This window comes from Coregonus lavaretus (assembly GCF_964263955.1).
Source record: "Coregonus lavaretus genome assembly, contig: HAP1_SCAFFOLD_1981, whole genome shotgun sequence".
Classification (NCBI taxonomy): domain Eukaryota; kingdom Metazoa; phylum Chordata; class Actinopteri; order Salmoniformes; family Salmonidae; genus Coregonus; species Coregonus lavaretus.
This window is the reverse complement of record NW_028159117.1, coordinates 33,848-58,226: the sequence shown is the minus strand read 5'-3', so window position 1 is coordinate 58,226 and position 24,379 is coordinate 33,848. Positions and strand designations below refer to the sequence as shown.

Genomic DNA, 24,379 nt, shown 5'->3' with positions numbered 1-24,379 from the left:
GGACTATTTGCACTGCCCCCCCACCCCATCCTTTTTACGCTGCTGCTACTCTGTTAATTATTTATGCATAGTCACTTTAACTCTACCCACATGTACCTATTACTTCAACTACCTCAACTAGCCGGTGCCCCCGCACATTGACTCTGCACCGGTACCCCCCTGTATATATAGCCTCCCTACTGTTATTTTATTTTACTTCTGCTCTTTTTTTCTCAACACATTTTTTTGTTGTTGTTTTATTTGTACTTTTTTTGTTAAAAATAAATGCACTGTTGGTTAAGGGCTGTATGTAAGCATTTCACTGTAATGTCTGCACCTGTTGTATTCGGCGCATGTGACCAATACAATTTGATTTGAATTGTGCATCTGTAAATGTTTTTGAGGCTTTTAGGTGCCAAGACAAATTTCTTCAGCCTCCTGAGGTTGAAGAGGCTCTGTTGCACCTTCTTCACCACACTGTCTGCGTGTGAGTGATGTGTACGCCAAGGATCTTGAAGCTTTCCACCTTCTCCACTGCGGTCCCGTCAATGTGGATAGGGGGGGTGCACCCTCTGCTGTTTCCTGAAGTCCACGATCATCTCCTTTGTTTTGTTGACGTTGAGTGAGAGGTTATTGTCCTGGCACCACACTCCCAGAGCCCTCACCTCCTCCCTGTAGGCTGTCTCATCATTGTTGGAAATCAAGCTTACTACTGTTGTATCGTCTGCAAACTTGATGATTGTGTTGGAGGCGTGCGTGGCCACGCAGTCATGGGTGAACAGGGAGTACAGGAGGGGGCTGAGCACGCACCCTTGTGGGGCCCCAGTGTTGAGGATCAGCGAAGTGGAGATGTTGTTTCCTACCTTCACCACCTGGGGGCGGCCCATCAGGAAGTCCAGGACCCAGTTGCACAGGGCGGGGTTCAGATCCAGAGCCTCGAGCTTAATGATTAGCTTGGAGGGTACTATGGTGTTGAATGCTGAGCTATAGTCAATGAACAGCATTCTTACATAGGTATTCCTCTTGTCCAGATGGGATAGGGCAGTGAACAGTGTGATGGCGATTGCATGACTGGGAAAGGGAGAGATTGAAAATGTCCGTAAACACACCAGCCAGCTGGTCTGCGCATGCTCTGAGGACACGGCTAGGGATGCCGTCTGGGCCGGCAGCCTTGCGGGGGTTAACATGCTTAAATGTATTACATCGGCCACGGAGGAGAGGCCACTGTCCTTGGTAGTGGGCCTCGTCAGTGACACTGTGTTATCCTCAAAGCGGGCGAAGAAGGTGTTTAGCTTGTCTGGAAGCGAGACGTGTCGGCGACGTGGCTGGTTATTCTATTGTAGTCCTTGATTGTCTGTAGACCCTGCCACATACGTCTTGTGCCTGAGCCGTTGAATTGCGGAGGTTCGCACTTTCAGTTTTGCGCGAATGCTGCCATCTATCCACGGTTTCTGGTTAGGGTAGGTTTTAATAGTCTCAGTGGCCACAACATAATAACATCCTATAAACTTCCTAATAAACTCAGTCACTGTATCCGTGTATTCGTCAAATATCCCAGTCTGCTTCATCAAAACAATCTTGAAGTGTGGATTTCGATTTGTCAGACCAGTGTTGAGTAGTCCTTAGCACGGGTACTTCCTGTTTGAGTTTCTGTCTATAGGAAGGGAGGAGCAAAATGGAGTCGTGGTCAGATTTGCCGAGAGGAGGGCGGGGGAGGGCCTTATAACCATCCCGGAAGTGCGAATAGCAATGGTCGAGGATTTTAGCAGCGTGAGCACAACAGTCGATATGTTGATATAACTTCGGCAGCCTAGTCCTCAAATTTGCTTTGTTAAAATCCCCGGCTACAATAAATGCAGCCTCAGGATATGTGGTTTCCAGTTTGCATAAAGTCCAGTGAAGTTCTTTGAGGGCTGTCGTGGTATCGGCTTGAGGGGGGATATACACGGCCGTGACTATAACCGGAGAGAATTCTCTTGGGAGATAATACGGTCGGCATTTGATTGTGAGGTATTCTAGGTCGGGTGAACACAAGGACTCGAGTTCCTGTATGTTGTTACAATTACACCATGAGTTGTTAATCATGAAACACACACCTCCGCCCTTCTGCTTCCCGAAGAGATATTTATTCCTGTCTGCGCGATGAACTGAGAACCCATCTGGCTGGACCGATTTCGACAGAATATACCCAGAGAGCCATGTTTCCGTGAAACAAAGTATGTTACAGGACTTGATGTCTCTCTGGAAAGAAGTCCTTGCCCGGAGCTCGTCGAGCTTGTTAACTAGAGACTGAACATTAGCGAGTAATATACTTGGAAGTGGTGGGTGGTGTGCGCGCCTCCTAAGTTGAACCAGCAGGCCGTTCCGAGTGCCTCTCCTCCGCCGGCGATGTTTTGGGTCAGCTGCTGGAATCAGTTCAATTGCCCCGGGGAGAGCAAACAAAGGATCTGCATCGGGAAAGTCATATTCCTGGTCGTAATGCTGGTGAGTTACCGCTGCTCTGATATCCAATAGTTTTTCCCGGCTGTATGTAATGATAAAAAACACTTTCTGAGCTAATAATGTAAAAAATTATATATAAAAAAAGAAAATACTGCAAAGTTTTCTAAGAGCTAGTCGCGAGGCCGCCATTCTCGTCGGAGTCAGGTACACGATGCAGATCCTTTGTATGCTCTCCCCAGGGCAATTGAACTGATTCCAGCAGCTGACCCAAAACATCGCCGGCGGAGGAGAGGCACTCGGAGAGGCCTTCTGATAACTAGGTGGCGAATCGCATCTCTGCATGTCTGGCAGACATATCAGTATGGATGACGGATCACCACCTCAAGCTGAACCTTGGCAAGACGGAGCTGCTCTTCCTCCCGGGGAAGGACTGCCTGTTCCATGATCTCGCCATCACGGTTGACAACTCCGTTGTGTCCTCCTCCCAGAGTGCGAAGAGCCTTGGCGTGACCCTGGACAACACCCTGTCGTTCTCCACTAACATCAAGGCGGTGACCCGATCCTGTAGGTTCATGCTCTACAACATTCGGAGAGTACGACCCTGCCTTACACAGGAAGCAGCACAGGTCCTAATCCAGGCACTTGTCATCTCCCGTCTGGATTACTGCAACTCGCTGTTGGCTGGGCTCCCTGCTAGTGCCATTAAACCTCTACAACTCATCCAGAACGCCGCAGCCCGTCTGATGTTCAACCTTCCCAAGTTCTCACGTCACCCCGCTCCTCCGCACACTCCACTGGCTTCCAGTTGAAGCTCGCATCTGCTACAAGACCATGGTGCTTGCCTACGGAGCTGTGAGGGGAACGGCACCTCCGTACCTTCAGGCTCTGATCAGTCCCTACACCCAAACGAGGGCATTGCGTTCATCCACCTCTGGCCTGCTGGCTCCCCTACCTCTGCGGAAGCATAGTTCCCGCTCAGCCCAGTCAAAACTGTTCGCTGCTCTGGCACCCCAATGGTGGAACAAGCTCCCTCACGACGCCAGGACAGCGGAGTCACTCACCACCTTCCGGAGACATTTGAAACCCCACCTCTTTAAGGAATACCTGGGATAGGATAAAGTAATCCTTCTATCCCCCCCTTACCCCAACCCAAACACAAAAAATAGAAAAAATTAAAAAATACATTGTAAAGAGGTGATCCCACTGGCTATAAGGTGAATGCACCTATTTGTAAGTCGCTCTGGATAAGAGCGTCTGCTAAATGACATAAGTGTAAATGTACACGCCAATTGTACTATTATGTGTGTTTTTTACAGTTATTTGTAATTTATTCTGTACATTACATTACATTACATACAATTGTTTCTGCCACCGTCCCTTATGACCAAAAAGAGCTTCTGGATATCAGGACAGCGATTACTCACCTCGTATTGGACAAAGTTTTTTCTTCAACAAGTCGGACGCAAAGGATATCCTACAGACACCCGACAAGGCACAAATCCCCGTCATTCGCATGAGAAAGAGACGGAGATATCGTGGACGTAGGTCGGGGTGCCTTGTAAGGATCCGACGGCGAGCGAGTAAACTGCCTCTTCCATCAATCCTATTAGCCAATCTTCAATCATTGGATAATAAATTGGATGACCTAACATTACGGTTATCCTACCAACGGGACATTAAAAACTGTAATATCCTATGTTTCACCGAGTCGTGGCTGAACGACGACATAATATGCCATTTAGCAGACGCTTTTATCCAAAGCGACTTACAGTCATGCGTGCATACATTTTTGTGTATGGGTGGTCCCGGGGATCGAACCCACTACCCTGGCATTACAAGCGCCGTGCTCTACCAGCTGAGCTACAGAGGACCACCATGGATAACATACAGCTAGCGGGATATACGCTACATCGGCAGGATAGAACGGCTGACTCCGGTAAGACAAGGGGTGGCGGTCTGTGTATATTTGTAAACAACAGCTGGTGCATAAAATCGAATACTAAGGAAGTCTCAAGGTTTTGCTCGCCTGAAGTAGAGTATCTCATGATAAGCTGTGGACCACACTATTTACCAAGAGAGTTTTCATCTATATTTTTCGTAGCTGTCTATTTACCACCACAACCCGATGCTGGCACTAAGATTGCACTCAATGAGGCCATAAGTAAACAGGAAAACGCTCATCCAGAGGCAGCGCTCCTAGTGGCCGGGGACTTTAATGCAGGGAAACTTAAATCCGTTCTACCTAATTTCTACCAGCATGTTAAATGTGCAACCAGAGGGAAAAAAATTCTAGACCACCTTTACTCCACACACAGAGACGCATCTCTCCCTCGCCCTATATTAGGCAAATCTGACCATAACTCTATCCTCCTGATTCCTGCTTATAAGCAAAAACTAAAGCAGGAAGCAGCAGTGACTCGGTTAATAAGGAAGTGGACAGATGACGCAGATGCTAAGCTACAGGACTGCTTTGCTAGCACAGACTGGAATATGTTCCGGGATTCTTCCGATAGCATTGAGGAGTACACCACAACAGTCACTGGCTTCATCAATAAGTGCATCGATGACGTCATGCCCACAGTGACCGTACGTACATACCCCAACCAGAAGCCATGGATTACAGGAAACATCCGCACTGAGCTAAAGGGTAGAGCTGCCGCTTTCAAGGAGCGGGACTCTAACCCGGAAGCTTATAAGAAATCCCGCTATGCCCTCCGACGAACAATCAAACAGGCAAAGAGTCAATACAGGACTAAGATTGAATCGTACTACACCGGCTCTGATGCTCGTCGGATGTGGCAGGGCTTGCAAACTATTACAGACTACAAAGGGAATCACAGCCGCGAGCTGCCCAGTGACACAAGCCTACCAGACGAGCTAAATCACATCTATGCTGCTTCAAGGCAAGCAATACTGAAGCATGCATGAGAGCATCAGCTGTTCTGGATGACTATGTGATCACGCTCTCCATAGCCGACATGAGTAAGACTTTTAAGCAGGTCAACATTCACAAGGCCGCAGGTCCAGACGGATTACCAGGACGTGTACTCCGAGCATGCGCTGACCAACTTGCAAGTGTCTTCACTGACATTTCCAACATGTCCCTGACTGAGTCTGTAATACCAACATGTTTCAAGCAGACCACCATAGTCCCAGTGCCCAAGAACACTAAGATAACCTGCCTAAATGACTACCGGCCCGTAGCACTCACGTTTGTAGCCATGAAGTGCTTTGAAAGGCTGGTCATGGCTCACATCAACACCATTATCCCAGAAACCCTAGACCCACTCCAATTTGCATACCACCCCAACATATCCAAAGATGATGCAATCTCTATTACACTCCACACTGCCCTTTCCCACCTGGACAAGAGGAACACCTATGTGAGAATGCTATTCATTGACTACAGCTCAGCGTTCAACACCATAGTGCCCTCAAAAGTTATCAATAAGCTAAGGATCCTGGGACTAAACACCTCCCTCTGCAATTAGATCATGGACTTCCTGACGGGCCGCCCCAGGTGGTAAGGGTAGGTAACAACACATCTGCCACGCTGATCCTCAACACAGGGGCTCCTCAGGGGTGCGTGCTTAGTCCCCTCCTGTACTCTCTGTTCACCCATGACTGCATGGCCAGGCACGACTCCAGCACCATCATTAAGTTTGCCGACGACACAACAGTGGTAGGCCTGATCACCGACAACGATGAGACAGCCTATAGGGAGGAGGTCAGAGACCTGGCCGTGTGGTGCCAGGATAACAACCTCTCCCTCAACGTGACCAAGACAAAGGAGATGATTGTGGACTACAGGAAAAAGAAGAGGACCGAGCACGCCCCCATTCTCATCGACGGGGCTGTAGTGGAACAGATTGAGAGCTTCAAGTTCCTTGGTGTCCACATCACCAACAAACCATCATGGTCCAAACACACCAAGACAGTTGTGAAGAGGGCACGACAAAGCCTATTCCCCCTCAGGAGACTGAAAAGATTTGGCATGGGTCCTCAGATCCTCAAAAAGTTCTACAGCTGCACCATCGAGAGCATCCTGACTGGTTGCATCACCGCCTGGTATGGCAACTGCTCGGCATCCGACCATAAGGCACTACAGAGGGTAGTGCGTACGGCCCAGTACATCACTGGGGCCAAGCTTCCTGCCATCCAGGACTCTATACCAGGCAGTGACAGAGGAAGGCCCTAAAAATTGTCAAAGACTCCAGCCACCCTAGTCATAGACTGTTCTCTCTGCTACCGCACGGCAAGCTGTACCGGAGCGCCAAGTCTAGGTCCAAAAGGCTTCTTAACAGCTTCTACCCCCAAGCCATAAGACTCCTGAACAGCTAATTCATGGCTACCCGGACTATATGCACTGGCTACCCGGACTATATGCACTGCCCCCCCACCCGCCTCTTTTACGCTGCTGCTACTCTGTTTATTATATATGCATAGTCACTTTAACTCTACCTACATGTACATATTACCCCAATTACCTTGACTAACTGGTGCCCCTGCACATTGACTCTGTACCGGGACCCCCTGTATATAGCCTCCCTACTGTTATTTTATTTTACTGCTGCTCTTTAATTATTTGCAATTTTTTAATTATCTATCTTTTTACTTATCTATTTTTTCTCTTTTCTTAAAAACTGCATTGTTGGTTAAGGGCTTGTAAGTAAGCATTTCACTGTAATGTCTACACCTGTTGTATTCGGCGCATGTGGCAAATACAATTTGATTTGAGACAGAGGCAGAGAGAGAGATGGAGACAGAGAGAGAGACAGAGACGGAGAGAGAGACAGAGACGGAGAGGGACAGAGTGAGACAGGGGTAGACAGAAGGATGAGGGATAGATGTGTATGCAGTGTGTCCTACTCACCACTTGGCTGATGTCATAGCCCCAGGGCAGGAAGAGGATTCCTGTGTTGTATTTCTCCCAGTGAGACAGGATGAATGAGAACAGGACCACCCACAGGATGTAGTACAACGTGGCCACGCCCACACCGCTCTCTCCACGCCCAAATATGGAGTAGACAGTGGCCACGAAGAACACACAGGCCCAGCTGTCCAGGCCGTGGTCAAACAGCTCCCCCAGTGGTGTGGAGGAGTTAGTACGCCTCGCCTGCTTACCATCCACACCGTCTTTATAAGAGAGAGAGAGAGAGAGAGAGAGAGAGAGAGAGAGAGAGAGAGAGAGAGAGAGAGAGAGAGAGAGAGAGAGAGAGAGAGAGAGAGAGAGAGAGAGAGAGAGAGAGAGAGAGAGAGAGAGAGAGAGAGAGAGAGAGAGAGAGAGAGAGAGAGAGAGAGAGAGAGAGAGAGAGAGAGAGAGAGAGAGAGAGAGAGAGAGAGAGAGAGAGAGAGAGAGAGAGAGAGAGAGAGAGAGAGAGAGAGAGAGAGAGAGAGAGAGAGAGAGAGCTGGTCATTTTCACGATTTCATATGTTTGGGAATGACGTATACTACAGCGGAAATTTGGACAATTAATGGACACTGCAGTAGGGCTGTCTCTGACCCAAAAAAATATTGGTCGACTGAGAGTCGTCTGTTTTGGTGTGTATTTTTTCCATATATAGACATCCTATGTGTTTTAATCAAATCAACTATATGCACTGACCTTATCTGATGCTTTAAGTGCACTGTTTGATTAAATAATTAAGACACACAAATGACTAGAGGGAGTCCGACTGCAATTGATTTGATTGTGCCAGATTTGCTGCGCTGTGTAACAAAGAAAATGACAGCGAGTGACTTTGACTAGCACCTGTTGTCTCTCTCTCCTCCCTGCTGCAGCGACCACCACAGAACATCAACAGCCCGTGTTGCTGAGGCTGCAACATGATTACAGCCATTTCTGACTGAAAAGTTCTGTTACCGAAATCCCTCATTTGTTTAGGAAAAACATTCCCTCAACCCTTGCTGTCTTTACATTACGTGACCAAGAGGAACATTATAATCACATCAATAAATTGGCCACAAACAAACTCTGGACACCGTAACGCATTGACAGCTAAATGGATGCAGAGGACGTGACAAATTAACTCGAGACGGGGGAATATTTACAGGTTGCTCAGGAGGTAAAGGGGAATTCAGATGTGTGGGATAAAATGTGACTAGTTGACTAATACTGGAGATCAAGAACATTAAGGTAAGGAGCAGCTCTGCTCCAAACAGGTGCTGTTAGCTCTGCTCCAAACAGGTGCTGTTAGCTCTGCTCCAAACAGGTGCTGTTAGCTCTGCTCCAAACAGGTGCTGTTAGCTCTGCTCCAAACAGGTGCTGTTAGCTCTGCTCCAAACAGGTGCTGTTAGCTCTGCTCCAAACAGGTGCTGTTAGCTCTGCTCCAAACAGGTGCTGTTAGCTCTGCTCCAAACAGGTGCTGTTAGCTCTGCTCCAAACAGGTGCTGTTAGCTCTGCTCCAAACAGGTGCTGTTAGCTCTGCTCCAAACAGGTGCTGTTAGCTCTGCTCCAAACAGGTGCTGTTAGCTCTGCTCCAAACAGGTGCTGTTAGCTCTGCTCCAAACAGGTGCTGTTAGCTCTGCTCCAAACAGGTGCTGTTAGCTCTGCTCCAAACAGGTGCTGTTAGCTCTGCTCCAAACAGGTGCTGTTAGCTCTGCTCCAAACAGGTGCTGTTAGCTCTGCTCCAAACAGGTGCTGTTAGCTCTGCTCCAAACAGGTGCTGTTAGCTCTGCTGTATATTATGTGCTCCAAACAGGTGCTGTTAGCTCTGCTCCAAACAGGTGCTGTTAGCTCTGCTCCAAACAGGTGCTGTTAGCTCTGCTGTATATTATGTGCTCCAAACAGGTGCTGTTAGCTCTGCTCCAAACAGGTGCTGTTAGCTCTGCTCTAAACAGGTGCTGTTAGCTCTGCTCTATATTATCTGCTCCAAACAGGTGCTGTTAGATTATGTGCTCCACTATATCATTTTTCGGACCGTTTGGAACAACGTAAACAATAAATAAATTATAAGCGTACCAGAGTCTGTTGTAAAGTTTATTACAGGGAAGACTAAAAACAGATTATTTCATTAATGCAATTTCCAAAAATGGAACGGTTTATTTATTGTTTAAGCTAATTATTCAAGTCTCGCCTTTATTTTGTTTTAAAACTAAAATGCTTGATTGCATTTCAAATAATGAATGACTTGTATGCTGTGTGATGACATTAATAAATTAATGATTAATTGATACAGTAAAAAAATAATAAATACAGTAGCCTATAGAAGTATTGAAATATACAGTGGGGAAAAAAAGTATTTAGTCAGCCACCGATTGTGCAAGTTCTCCCACTTAAAAAGATGAGAGAGGCATGTAATTTTCATCATAGGTACACGTCAACTATGACAGACAAAATGAGAAGAAAAAAAATCCAGAAAATCACATTGTAGGATTTTTAATGAATTTCTTTGCAAATTACGGTGGAAAATAAGTATTTGGTCAATAACAAAAGTTTCTCAATACTTTGTTATATACCCTTTGTTGGCAATGACACAGGTCAAACGTTTTCTGTAAGTCTTCACAAGGTTTTCACACACTGTTGTTGGTATTTTGGCCCATTCCTCGATGCAGATCTCCTCTAGAGCAGTGATGTTTTGGGGCTGTCGCTGGGCAACACGGACTTTCAACTCCCTCCAAAGATTTTCTATGGGGTTGAGATCTGGAGACTGGCTAGGCCACTCCAGGACCTTGAAATGCTTCTTACGAAGCCACTCCTTCATTGCCCGGGCGGTGTGTTTGGGATCATTGTCATGCTGAAAGACCCAGCCACGTTTCATCTTCAATGCCCTTGCTGATGGAAGGAGGTTTTCACTCAAAATCTCACGATACATGGCCCCATTCATTCTTTCCTTTACACGGATCAGTCGTCCTGGTCCCTTTGCAGAAAAACAGCCCCAAAGCATGATGTTTCCACCCCCATGCTTCACAGTAGGTATGGTGTTCTTTGGATGCAACTCAGCATTCTTTGTCCTCCAAACACGACGAGTTGAGTTTTTACCAAAAAGTTATATTTTGGTTTCATCTGACCATATGACATTCTCCCAATCCTCTTCTGGATCATCCAAATGCACTCTAGCAAACTTCAGACGGGCCTGGACATGTACTGGCTTAAGCAGGGGGACACGTCTGGCACTGCAGGATTTGAGTCCCTAGCGGCGTAGTGTGTTACTGATGGTAGGCTTTGTTACTTTGGTCCCAGCTCTCTGCAGGTCATTCACTAGGTCCCCCCGTGTGGTTCTGGGATTTTTGCTCACCGTTCTTGTGATCATTTTGACCCCACGGGGTGAGATCTTGCGTGGAGCCCCAGATCGAGGGAGATTATCAGTGGTCTTGTATGTCTTCCATGTCTTCCATTTCCTAATAATTGCTCCCACAGTTGATTTCTTCAAACCAAGCTGCTTACCTATTGCAGATTCAGTCTTCCCAGCCTGGTGCAGGTCTACAATTTTGTTTCTGGTGTCCTTTGACAGCTCTTTGGTCTTGGCCATAGTGGAGTTTGGAGTGTGACTGTTTGAGGTTGTGGACAGGTGTCTTTTATACTGATAACAAGTTCAAATAGGTGTCATTAATAAAGGTAACGAGTGGAGGACAGAGGAGCCTTTTAAAGAAGAAGTTACAAGTCTGTGTGAGCCAGAAATCTTGCTTGTTTGTAGGTGACCAAATACTTTTTTTCCACCATAATTTGCAAATAAATTCATAAAAAATCCTACAATGTGATTTTCTGGAATTTGTTTTCTCATTTTGTCTGTCATAGTTGACGTGTACCTATGATGAAAATTACAGGCCTCTCTCATCTTTTTAAGTGGGAGAACTTGCACAATTGGTGGCTGACTAAATACTTTTTTCCCCCACTGTAGGCCTAAGTAAGTTACGGTATTGAGACTAAACAGGATGCCCTCTACAGGATGCCCTCTACAGCATCTCATTAAAATTCAAATCAATTTATAACATTTTTGACATGCGTTTATCTGGATTTTTTTGTTGTTATTCTGTCTCTCACTGTTCAAATAAACCTACCATTAAAATTATAGACTGATCATGTCTTTGTCAGTGGGCAAACATACAAAATCAGCAGGGGATCAAATACTTTTTTCCCTCACTGTAACTATATATATATATATATATATATATATATATATATATATATATATATATATATATATATATATATATATATATATATATATATATATATATATATATATATATATGCACCACTTTACCATTATTTATTTATTAGAATTTTTTTCATTTCACTTCACCAATTTTGTGTACGTCCATTACATGAAATCCAAATAAAATCCATTTAAATTACAGGTTGTAATGCAACAAAATAGGAAAAAAGCCAAGGGGGATGAAAACTTCTGCAAGGCCCTGTACCTAGTGTACCTAGTACTCACCCAGTGTATACGCCAGGAAGTTGGAGAGTCCTGCAGCGACCCAAACCCAGCTCGGCACGTGTGTTTGTCCTTCAGCTGAGACAAAACACAAACATCAGTTACTTTGTGCAAACATACATTTACATACACTGCATGACCAAAATGTTGTGTACTCGTATAGTCGAAATACATGTGTTTAAAAAACAATCACATATTTTTTCTGTTCTGAGCCAATTGTAAGTGTATTTAACAATAATAAAACATCTACACTGCATGACCAAAATGTTGTGGACACCTGCTCGCCAAACAGCTCATCAAAAATCATGGGCATTAATATGGAGTTGGTCCCCCCTTTGTTGCTATAACAGCCTCCACTCTTCTGGGAAGGCTTTCCACTAGATGTTGGAACATTGCTGAGGGGACTTGCTTCCATTCAGCCACAAGAGCATTAGTGAGGTTGGGCACTGATGTTGGGCGATTAGGCCTGGCTCGCAGTCGGCGTTCCAATTCATCCCAAAGGTGTTCGATGGGGTTGAGGTCAGGGCTCTGTACAGGCCAGTCAAGTTCTTCCACAACGATTTCGACAAACCATTTCTATATGGACCTCGCTTTGTGAACGGGCACATTGTCATGCTGAAACAGGAAAGGGCCTTCCCCAAACTGTTGCCACAAAGTTGGAAGCATAGAATCATCTAGAACGTTGTTGTATGCTGTAGCGTTAAGATTTCCCTTCATTGGAACTAAGGGGCCTAGCCCTAACCATGAAAAACAACCCCAGACCATTATTCCTCCTGCACCAAACTTCACAGTTGGCACTATGCATTGGGGCAGGTAGCATTTTGCTCCAATGGCGGCAAGCTTTACACCACTCCAACCGACGCATGGCATTGCGCATGGTGATCTTAGGCTTGTGTGCGGCTGCTCGGCCATGGAAACCCATTTCATGAAGCTCCCGACGAACAGTTCTTGTGCTGACGTTGCTTCCAGAGGCAGTTTGGAACTAGGTAGTGAGTGTTGCAACCAAGGACAGACTATTTTTACGCGCTAAGCGCTTCAGCCCTTGTGTGGCCTACCAATTCACGGCTGAGCTGTTGTTGCTCCTAGACGTTTCCACTTCACAGTAACAGCACTTACAGTTGACCGGGGCTACTCCAGAAGGCCAGAAATGTCATGAACTGACTTGTTGGAAAGCTGGCATCCTATGACGGTGCCACGTTGAAACTCACTGAGCTCTTCAGTAAGGCCATTCTACTGTCAATGTTTGTCTATGGAGATTGCATGGCTGTGTGCTCGATTTTATAAACCTGTCAGCAACGGGTGTGGCTGAAAAAGCTGAATCCACTAATTTGAAGGGGTGTCCACATATACGGCAGGCACACATATACGGCAGGCGGGTGGCGTACCGGATGCATCAAAGTGGTAGTCGTAGAAGGAGAGCATGAGGAAGTTGAAGACCAGGAACATGAAGCCAGTGAAGGTGATGAGGTTAGGAGCTAACCACCTGGGCATCACCTGGAGGAGAGGAGAGACAGAGAGACAGAGAGAGGTTAAGCGCTAACCACCTGGGCATCAACAAAAATGGGTCACAACTCCTGCAGCTCTGTCGCACGCTGGGTCTGTACATAGTCAATGGTAGGCTTCGAGGAGACTCCTATGGTAGGTACACCTACAGCTCACCCCTGCATACTATTAAGAAATGCTATAGATGGAAGGTAGTGTAGAAACCTACCAAAAAACTATTGGCTAACAACAAATACAATCCCTCCTACACAATTTCCTGGACAAAATGTTTTCCTGCAATAGTGAAGCTGTAAACTTAGCAGTAGGAAGCCTGAACAATATATTTGACCTATCAACTAACATATCAAATTTTTATTCCGGCAGAAAACCTAAGACAACTAACAATGATAAATGGTTTGATGAAGAATGCAAAAACCTAAGAAAGAAATTGAGAAACCTATCCAATCAAAAACATAGAGACCTAGAAAACCTGAGCCTGAATCACTAAAACAATACAGAAATACACTACGGTAAAAGAAGGAACGTCAGAAATCAGCTCATTGTGGTTGAAGAAATCCATAGAATCAAATCACTTCTGGGAAATTCGGAACACACTAAACAAACAACAACATGAAGAGTTATCTATCCAAAATGGAGATGTATGGATACACCACTTCTCCAATCTTTTCGGCCATATAACAAAACATTTAACAAAACATATACATGATAATATACTAAACTTAGAATCAGCTATTAAAGTACCAGAACCCACTGGATTCTCCAATTACGTTGGATGAGCTACAGGACAAAATACAAACTCTCCAATCCAAAAAGGACTGTGATGTTGATGGTATCTGATATGAAACGATAAAATATACAGACCACAAATTCCAACTGCCTATTCTTAAGCTCTTCAACATCATCCTCAGCATCTTCCCCAATATTTGGAACCAAGCCCTGATCACCCCAATCCACAAAAGTGGAGACAAATTTGACCCCAATAATTACAGTGGAATATGCATCAGCAGCAATCTCAGAGAAATCCACTGCAGTATCATCAACAGCAGACTCCAACATTTCCTCAGTGAAAACAATGTCCTGAGCATATGTCAAATTGGCTTCTTACCAAAATACCGTACGACAGACCACGTATTCACCCTGCACACCCTAATTGACAAAGAAATTGATGGAAAGTGGGGTTGGGGGGAAGCATATGACATAAAATCAATATACACAAACAACAAGTGTGCGGTTAAAATAGGCAAAAAACATACATTTTCTTTCCACAGGGCCGTGGGGTGAGACAGGGATGCAACTTAAGCCCCACCTTCTTCAACATATATATCAACGAATTGGCTAGGGCACCACCTTCTTCAACATAACAATAATATAATAATAATAATATGCCATTTAGCAGACGCTTTTATCCAAAGCGACTTACAGTCATGTGTGCATACATTTTTACGTATGGGTGGTCCCGGGGATCGAACCCACTACCCTGGCGTTACAAGCGCCATGCTCTACCAACTGAGCTACAGAGGACCACATATATATCAATTAATTGGTGAGGGCACTAGAAGTCTGCAGCACCCGGCCTCACCCTACTAGACTCTAAAGTCAAATGTTTACTGTTTGCTGATGATCTGGTGCTTCTGTCACCGACCAAGGAGGGCCTACAGCAGCACCTAGATCTTCTGCACAGATTCCGTCAGACCTGGGCCCTGACAGTAAATCTCAGTAAGACAAAAATAATGGGTCAGCTAGCCAAGACAACAAATGATATCTAGACACTGTTGCCTTAGAGCACACAAAGAATTACACCTACCTCGGCCTAAACATCAACACCACAGGTAACTTCCACAGGGCTGTGAACGATCTGACAGCTCAAAAAGGAACATAAACTCAACATCCAAATTAGGATCTGGCTAAAAATACTTGAATCAGTTATCGAACCCATTGCCCTCTATGGCTGTGAGGTCTGGGGTCCACTCACCAACCCAAAATATTTACAAAATGGGACAAACACCCAATTGAGACTCTGCATGCAGAATTCTGCAAAAATATACTTTGTGTACAATGCAAAAACCCAAACAATGCATGCAGAGCAGGATTAGGACCACACCCACTAATTATCAAAATCCAGAAAAGAGCTGTTAATTTCTACAACCACCTAAAAGGAAGCGATGCCCACACATAATAATAATAATAATAATAATAATAATATGCCATTTAGCAGACCCCACCACAAAGCCATCACCTACAGAGAGATTAACCTGGAGAAGAGTCCCCTCAGCCAGATGGTCCTGGGGCTCTGTTCACAAACATAAACAGACCTCAGGACAGCAACACATTTAGACCAAACCAAATTATGAGAAAGCAAAAATATAACTATTTGACACACTGGAAAGAATCAACCAAAACACAGAGCAAATTGGAATGCTATCTGGCCCTAAACAGAGAGTACACAGTGGCAGAATACCTGACCACTGTGACTGACCCAAACTTAAGGAAAGCTTTGACTATGTACAGACTCAGTGAGCATAGCCTTGCTATTGAGAAAGGCCGCCGTAGGCAGACCTGGCTCTCAAGAGAAGACAGGCTATGTGCCCACTGCCCACAAAATGAGGTGGAAACTGAGCTGCACTTCCTAAACTCCTGCCAAATGTATGACCATATTAGAGACACATATTTCCCTCAGATTACACAGACCACAAAGAATTAGAAAAAAAATCAAACATTGATAGACTCCCATATCTGTTAGGTGAAATGTGCAGTCAAAGCAGAAAGATTTGTGGCCCGTTGCATTGAGAAAAGGGCAACCAGTGGCACATTGTAAATACAACATATATTTATCTATTTATTTTCTCTTTCATACTAAATCTACTTGCACATTGTTACAACACTGTAAATAGCCAATTGAAATGTCTATATTCTTTGAAAACTTTTGTGAGTGTAATGTTTACTAATGTTTCCCTTGTTTATTTCCCTTTGGTTTCTTGTCTATCCAATTTGCTTATGCGATGTAAACATAGGTTTCCATGCCAATAAAGAGAGAGACAGAGACAGAGAGACAGAGAGACAGAGAGACAGAGAGACAGAGAGAGCGAGAGAGAGAGAGAGAGGGATAGAGATAGAGAGAGAGAGATAGACAGAGAGAGAGAGAGAGAGAGAGAGAGAGATAGAGATAGAGACAGAGAGAGAGAGGGATAGAGATAGAGAGAGAGAGATAGAAGGGTAGAGGTAGAGAGAGGATCGACTTTATTGTATCTCAGCAGACAGTGGAAACCTCATTAATGATGCAGACAGACCTCATTATCATAAAATACACACTGTCGTCATAGTCACAATAACCTGTGTGCGTGCGTGTCCTCACCTTGACTACTGAGTTCCAGAAGGGGTGCATGACGTAGACTGACAGGGGGTTGGAATCCACCGCACTATACTGGAGAGAGGAGAGGAGAGGAGAGGAGAGGAGAGGAGAGGAGAGGAGAGGAGAGGAGAGGAGAGGAGAGGAGAGGAGAGGAGAGGAGAGGAGAGGAGAGGAGAGGAGAGGAGAGGAGAGGAGAGGAGAGGAGGAGAGGAGAGGAAGAGAAAGAAAGGAGGAGGAAAGGAGTGAATGGAGGATTGTTGCTTCATATTAGTTATTTGTTTGCCTCATGTTGAACAGAGCCATGTAATGTTCAGTGGACCATATATATATATATATATACGTACAGACACACAAACAGGTTGGTGCTGAGAGCCCCAGTGGGAGATCAGACCAGGCTTCTTCCCTGTATTCTATCACTGTCTCTGTCACTCTACCGCACCCTGGCTCTCTCTCTCTGTCATCAACATGACTGGAGACTGTCTGCCACTGTCTCTGTCCCTCTACCTCACCCTGGCTCTCTCTCTCTGTCATCAACAGGACTGGAGACTGTCTGCCACTGTCTCTGTCCCTCTACCTCACCCTGGCTCGCTCTCTCTGTCATCAACATGACTGGAGACTGTCTGCCACTGTCTCTGTCCCTCTACCTCACCCTGGCTCGCTCTCTCTGTCATCAACATGACTGGAGACTGTCTGCCACTGTCTCTGTCCCTCTACCTCACCCTGGCTCGCTCTCTCTGACATCAACATGACTGGAGACTGTCTGCCACTGTCTCTGTCCCTCTATCTCACCCTGGCTCGCTCTCTCTGTCATCAACATGACTGGAGACTGTCTGCCACTGTCTCTGTCCCTCTACCTCACCCTGGCTCGCTCTCTCTGTCATCAACATGACTGGAGACTGTCTGCCACTGTCTCCTCTGTCCCTCTACCTCACCCTGGCTCGCTCTCTCTGTCATCAACATGACTGGAGACTGTCTGCCACTGTCTCTGTCCCTCTACCTCACCCTGGCTCGCTCTCTCTGTCATCAACATGACTGGAGACTGTCTGCCACTGTCTCTGTCCCTCTACCTCACCCTGGCTCGCTCTCTCTGTCATCAACATGACTGGAGACTGTCTGCCACTGTCTGAGTGTGCGGTGTCACAACAAGAGCGTGACTTTGGACCCCATGTGGGTTATAAACCAGACCTATCAGTAACCAGACCTATCAGTAACCACAACACTATTTATCTAACTAAGAGTTGTTCCCCTTATAAACCAGACCTTTCAGTAACCACAACACTATCTATCTAACTAAGAGTTGTTCCCCTTATAAACCAGACCTATCAGTAACTACAACACTATCTATCTAACAGAGTTGTTCCCCTTATAAACCAGACCTATCAGTAACCACAACACTATCTATCTAACTAAGAGTTGTTCCCCTTATAAACCAGACCTATCAGTAACCCACAACACTATCTATCTAACTAAGAGTTGTTCCCCTTATAAACCAGACCTATCAGTAACCGCAACACGATCTATCTAACTAAGAGTTGTTCCCCTTATAAACCAGACCTATCAGTAACCACAACACTATCTATCTAACTAAGAGTTGTTCCCCTTATAAACCAGACCTATCAGTAACCACAACACTATCTAACAGAGTTGTTCCCCTTATAAACCAGACCTATCAGTAACCACAACACTATCTATCTAACTAAGAGTTGTTCCCCTTATAAACCAGACCTATCAGTAACCACAACACTATCTATCTAACTAAGAGTTGTTCCCCTTATAAACCAGACCTATCAGTAACCACAACACTATCTATCTAACTAAGAGTTGTTCCCCTTATAAACCAGACCTATCAGTAACCACAACACTATCTATCTAACTAAGAGTTGTTCCCCTTATAAACCAGACCTATCAGTAACCACAACACTATCTATCTAACTAAGAGTTGTTCCCCTTATAAACCAGACCTATCAGTAACTACAACACTATCTAACAGAGTTGTTCCCCTTATAAACCAGACCTATCAGTAACCACAACACTATCTAACAGAGTTGTTCCCCTTATAAACCAGACCTATCAGTAACCACAACACTATCTAACAGAGTTGTTCCCCTTATAAACCAGACCTATCAGTAACCACAACACTATCTAACAGAGTTGTTCCCCTTATAAACCAGACCTATCAGTAACCACAACACTATCTAACAGAGTTGTTCCCCTTATAAACCAGACCTATCAGTAACCACAACACTATCTAACAGAGTTGTTCCCCTTATAAACCAGACCTATCAGTAACCACAACACTATCTAACAGAGTTGTTCCCCTTATAAACCAGACCTATCAGTAACCACAACACTATCTATCTAACTAAGAGTTGTTCCCCTTATAAACCAGACCTATCAGTAACCACAACACTATCTATCTAACTAAGAGTTGTTCCCCTTATAAACCAGACCTATCAGTAACCACAACACTATCTATCTAACTAAGAGTTGTTCCCCTTATAAACCAGACCTATCAGTAACCACAACACTATCTATCTAACTAAGAGTTGTTCCCCTTATAAACCAGACCTATCAGTAACCACAACACTATCTATCTAACTAAGAGTTGTTCCCCTTATAAACCAGACCTATCAGTAACCACAACACTATCTAACAGAGTTGTTCCCCTTATAAACCAGACCTATCAGTAACCACAACACTATCTAACAGAGTTGTTCCCCTTATAAACCAGACCTATCAGTAACTACAACACTAAAAAAAAATCTTAAACGGAAGCAAACTGAACAAAACAGGGAAGGACCTACCTGAATTTGTCCAATAGAAACGCTCGGTGGCAGCTGCTGTTTTGATAGACAATGCCTTCAGAAAGTATTCACACCCCTTGACTTTTTCCACATGTTGTGTTACAGCATGAATTTGAAATGGATAACATTTATATTTTTTGTCACTTGCCTACACACAATACCCCATAATGTCAAAGTGGAATTATGTTTTTCGAAAAGTTAAATTAATTAAAATTGAAAAGCTGAAATGTCTTGAGTCAAATATTCAACCCCATTGTTAAGGCAAGCCTAAATAAGTTCAGGAGTAAAAATATGCTTATCAAGTCACATAAGTTGCATGGACTCACTTTGGTGCAATAACAGAGTTTAACATGATTTTTGAATGACTACCTCATCTCTGTAACCCACACATACAATTATATGTAATGTCCCTCAGTAAAGCAGTGAATTTCAAACACAGATTCAAGCACAAAGATCAGGGAGGTTTTCCAATGCCTCGCAAAGAAGGTCACCTATTGGTAGATGGGTTAAAAAAAAAAAAAATCTGCAGACATTGAATATCCCTTTGGGCATGGTGAAGTTATTAATTACACTTTGGATGGTGTATCAATACACCCAGTCACTACAAAGATACAGGCGTCCTTCCTAACTCAGTTGCCGGAGAGGAAGGAAACCGCTCAGGGATTTCACCATGAGGCCAATGGTGACTTTAAAACAGTTACAGAGTTTAATGGCTGTGATAGGAGAAAACTGAGGATGGATCAACAACATTGTAGTTACTCCACAATACTAACCTAAATGACAGAGTGAAAAGAAGGAAGCCCATAGAGGATAACAAATATTCCAAAAGATGCATCCTGTTTGCAACAAGACACTAAAGTCATACTGCAAAATATGTGGCAAAGAAATGCACTTTTTGTCCTGAATACAAAGTGTTATGTTTGTGGCAAATCCAATAGATTACTGAGTACCACTCTCCATATGTTCAAGCATAGTGGTGGCTGCATCATGTTATGATTATGCTTGTAATCATTAAGGACTGGGGAGTTTTTCAGGATAAAAAATAAATGGAATGAAGCTAAGCACAGGCAAAATCCTAGAGGAAAACATGGTTCAGTCTGCTTTCCACCAAACACTGGGAGATGAATTCACCTTTCAGCAGGACAATAACCTAAAACACAAGGCCAAATCTACACTGGAGTTGCTTACCAAGAAGACACTGAACGTTCCTGAGTGGCCGAGTTACAGTTTTGTCTTAAATCTGCTTCAGAATCTATAGCAAGACCTGAAAATGGTTGTCCAGCAATGATAACAACCAATTTGACAGAGTTTGAAAATTTGTAAAAGAATAATGGGCAAATATTTTACAATCCAGGTGTGGAAAGCTCTTAAAGACTTACCCAGAAAGACTCACAGCTGTAATCACTGCCAAAGGTGATTCTAACATGTATTAACTCAGGGGTGTGAATACTTATGTAAATGAGATATTTCTGTATTTCATTTTCAATACATTTGCACACACACAAAAAAATATATTTTCACTTGTCATTATGGGGTATTGTGTGTAGATGGGTGAGGAAAAAAAGCCATTTAATCCATTTTGAATTCAGGCTGGAACACAACAACATGGGGAATAAGTCAAGGGGTCTGAATACTTTCTGAAGGCTCTGTACTTTTGAGGAGATGGGAAACTTCATTGGAATCGTATTAACGCCCATTGGGTAAGTGTGTACCGATTCTGGGTCAAGGAGCGCTCTCCTTCAAGGAGTCTATTGGGCGCTAGCTCTAAAACCCAACAGTAGCATGAATTTCGTCAACAATAAGTATAGCACAACATTTAAAAAACATTTAGAGAAGTGAGATAATTAACTTGTTCTCTGTAATATCGAATAGCTTTGCAATAGTGACATTACATGCTTTGGAGGAAAATCGGCAGGTTTCTCGACTCATCCCTGTCCAAACGCGGTCCTTACGCGGGGTGCTCACATTCATACTTTAACAAAAACTTTTATTGAATACAACCACTGACTTTCTCCTAATTTGTGTTGCTCATACTACTTATGCTGAGAATGAATTGGCACATGAATATTCTCGCTGAGTTGAGTAACACAAATTTGGAAAAGGTCTGGTTGTATTCGATAAACGTTTTTCATCGACTGATGGTGACTCAATGTTGTTGCTAGCAAATACCGCGACCAGTTATGAAAACTCAACTCATCCTCGATATGGAGTGGTGAGGAGGAGGAGCTCTGTGGACCCTTAGTGTCAGGAAGTAATTAGCCATTCATTGTAGTCATTGCGATCCGTAGTTGCTATTTTCTCGTGTCAATTAACTTGTGACATTCCTGGATTACTCATTATATGAATAAAGTCTGATTTAATCAACAAATACGACAGTCAGTTGAAAGAAGATTAAGGGTACAAGACTGTATACATATCTCAAAACTGAACTTGGATCCACGTTAAGGAACAATTATATTCTTCGCCACCATCATCTGTCGACATATCTCGAACCAGTAATGACTATTCAACAAAACAATACATCATTTTCAAGTTTATGATTGTATAACTAGAAAAATTAGTTTTGAAGTTGAGGGTGCAGTATTTATGAAGTTTGGCAATGAGGACAAAAACGACCATTGTTCAACTAGCCAGCTAGTTTAGCCAGGGCCAGCTAGTTAAGCCAGGGCCAGCTAGTTAAACCAGGGCCCGCTAGTTAAGCCAGGGACAGCTAGTTAAGCCAGGGACAGCTAGTTAAGCCAGGGACAGCTAGTTTAGCCAGGGCCCGCTAGTTAAGCCAGGGCCCGCTAGTTAAGCCAGGGCCAGCTAGTTAAGCCAGGGCCAGCTAGTTAAGCCAGGGCCAGCTAGTTAAGCCAGGGCCAGCTAGTTAAGCCAGGGCCAGCTAGTTAAGCCAGGGCCAGCTAGTTAAGCCAGGGAAAAACAAGCTGGGCCTAGTGCAAATGTGTGCCAGCTGGTTGCACATGCAGACTAGGTTAATTCAGGAGACAGATTGTAGTTTTTACGCCCTGATATCAGGAGCTGACGGAAAAAAAGTTTGATTAAACAATTCAGAGACTGAAATTAATTAATCAGATGACATTTATGGAGAGCAAATCGATATACAATCCCAAAATCAGTTGTAACTGTCAATAGCAAAACAAAGCTTAAAACGATGTTTGAGCGAACCCTGAATACAGAAAATGTATGGTCAATTCACCTCAGGACACAGTAGACTCCTCCTCAAGGGGATAGCTGCATCCCAATATGGCGACCGGAGTATGGGCGAGTGGGCGTGTCGAAAGGAAAGTAGTGGGCGTGTCGAAAGCGCTCTGCCATAGGTTTGACCAGTGCCTCCCAAACTGTGGGGCGCCGAGGGGTCGGCTGGGGGGCCTTCCTATTCTTACCACGCAACATACCGCGAGAGTTTGGAGTACATTTTCAGTTATAAAACGGAAGATTGTTTATTTTTGATTAAAAGTATTTATGATGGGTGTACTGTTGCTTCATGCATTGTATGCGTGCGTACTGTGACTGCCACCCTAATATTGGCTGCTACTGTTAGGTAGCTTCTTCCCACGCCGTTGCCGGTCATTAGTTCTTGTCAAGTAGGAGCGAAGGGCACTGTGTCCCGGTGTTGCCGTTCATGCCCTGCCCTACCCATTGAGTAGTAGACTTTGTATTAAGGTGACATCTAGATGGTTATCAATATTAGTTATCAACTCGTCGAGCAGCCCAATCTGCCACGCAAAACGTCATTGAGTGCCAACAAATCTGCCCAATTACCTGATTCGCTTTTCAATAACCCACTCCTTTCGACACACCAGCTCGCCCATACTCCGGTCGTCATATTGGGCTGCAGCTATCCATACTTGGCTAATCAGGAAGTAGTATTCTGGTGGGAAATGGTTGTGGAAATTAATGTTTCAAAGAAAGTAGGCATATTTTCCCAGTTTTTTCCGCCTTCTCGCCATTAAATAGAGTTAAGGAGGAAAAGTCTTTACAGCCTGAATGGAGAATGTATTATTACGAACCGGTCGCCGGGGGCCACGAGTGTGTATCAAGCCCAGACGACAGGAGCTCCGTAAAGCCCACTAGCGGGTGGCCGGGCTAACCCGAGGGGAAGCGGGCGCTTTCTACCTAGCTAACTAGTTAGCTAACGTCACGTTAGCCGATGTTGACAGGTCGCTTATCGGTCAGAGCGAATAATAGACAACCAGTTTGTCTATGCCAGTTACAATATGAAACCAACCATATGAGCTGACGTTAGATAAATGAATTTCCCAGAATGTTCAGCACCCGATAATGATGGTGGTGTTACTTAACATCAAACACTAGCTAACCAGGTTAGCATGCTAACAGCTACACGCTTTGTCAACCACTAGCTAGAAGAGCAGTCTCTCTTAACGTTACCTTGTACTTGTCGAAGCCCGACAGTTGATCCCGACTGACATATTCGTACAGAGCCATGGCGGCAACTCACAGGATCTACTCTAACTAGCTAGCTATCTGAACATTAGCTATTGCCCTCTCCGATCTCTGTTCCGTGTACCGCAGCAGCGAAGCACCATCTAGCTAGTTTGCTAACCAGCTACACCTCACGCCGGCCAGGCGACAGATCCAGCTCGGCCACTCCTCTCCCTCCGGTCCCCTGCAGCCGGACACCACTACCGCCCCCTCTGGTGAGGAGGACCAACCACCTGTATCAAATCTAAATTATTTATTTATTTTCAATTATGAAATTCTAGATTAAGATTATCTACTAAAATATTCATAAGGGATTTTGAGTCGTCCCTTGTATCCCAGTTTTTGTTAGAAATCATGGGGTGTGTTCGTAAATTCATCAGTTATTCTGAGCTCTGGCACACTGAGACGAGAGTGCTGTGAAATCGGAGTAGATAGACGAACCCAGCCCATGTTACGACATGAGCCGCTCTATGAATGC

General features: G+C 44.5%; 1 protein-coding gene across 1 annotated transcript in view; it reads right to left on the bottom strand.

Annotated features, from left to right (window-relative positions):
• Positions 1-24,138, bottom strand: part of selenoi (selenoprotein I) — a 39,178-nt gene extending 15,040 nt beyond the window's left edge. Inside the window, exons 1-5 of the mRNA XM_084197528.1 lie at positions 23,848-24,138; positions 16,658-16,726; positions 13,188-13,296; positions 11,806-11,880; positions 7,295-7,557 (exon numbers count right to left, since the gene is read on the bottom strand). Of these exons, the coding sequence (XP_084053654.1) occupies positions 7,295-7,557; positions 11,806-11,880; positions 13,188-13,296; positions 16,658-16,726; positions 23,848-23,904 (573 nt within the window). The 5' untranslated portion in view covers positions 23,905-24,138. The remainder of the gene's footprint in view (positions 1-7,294; positions 7,558-11,805; positions 11,881-13,187; positions 13,297-16,657; positions 16,727-23,847) is intronic.
• Positions 24,139-24,379: the final 241 nt, after the last annotated feature.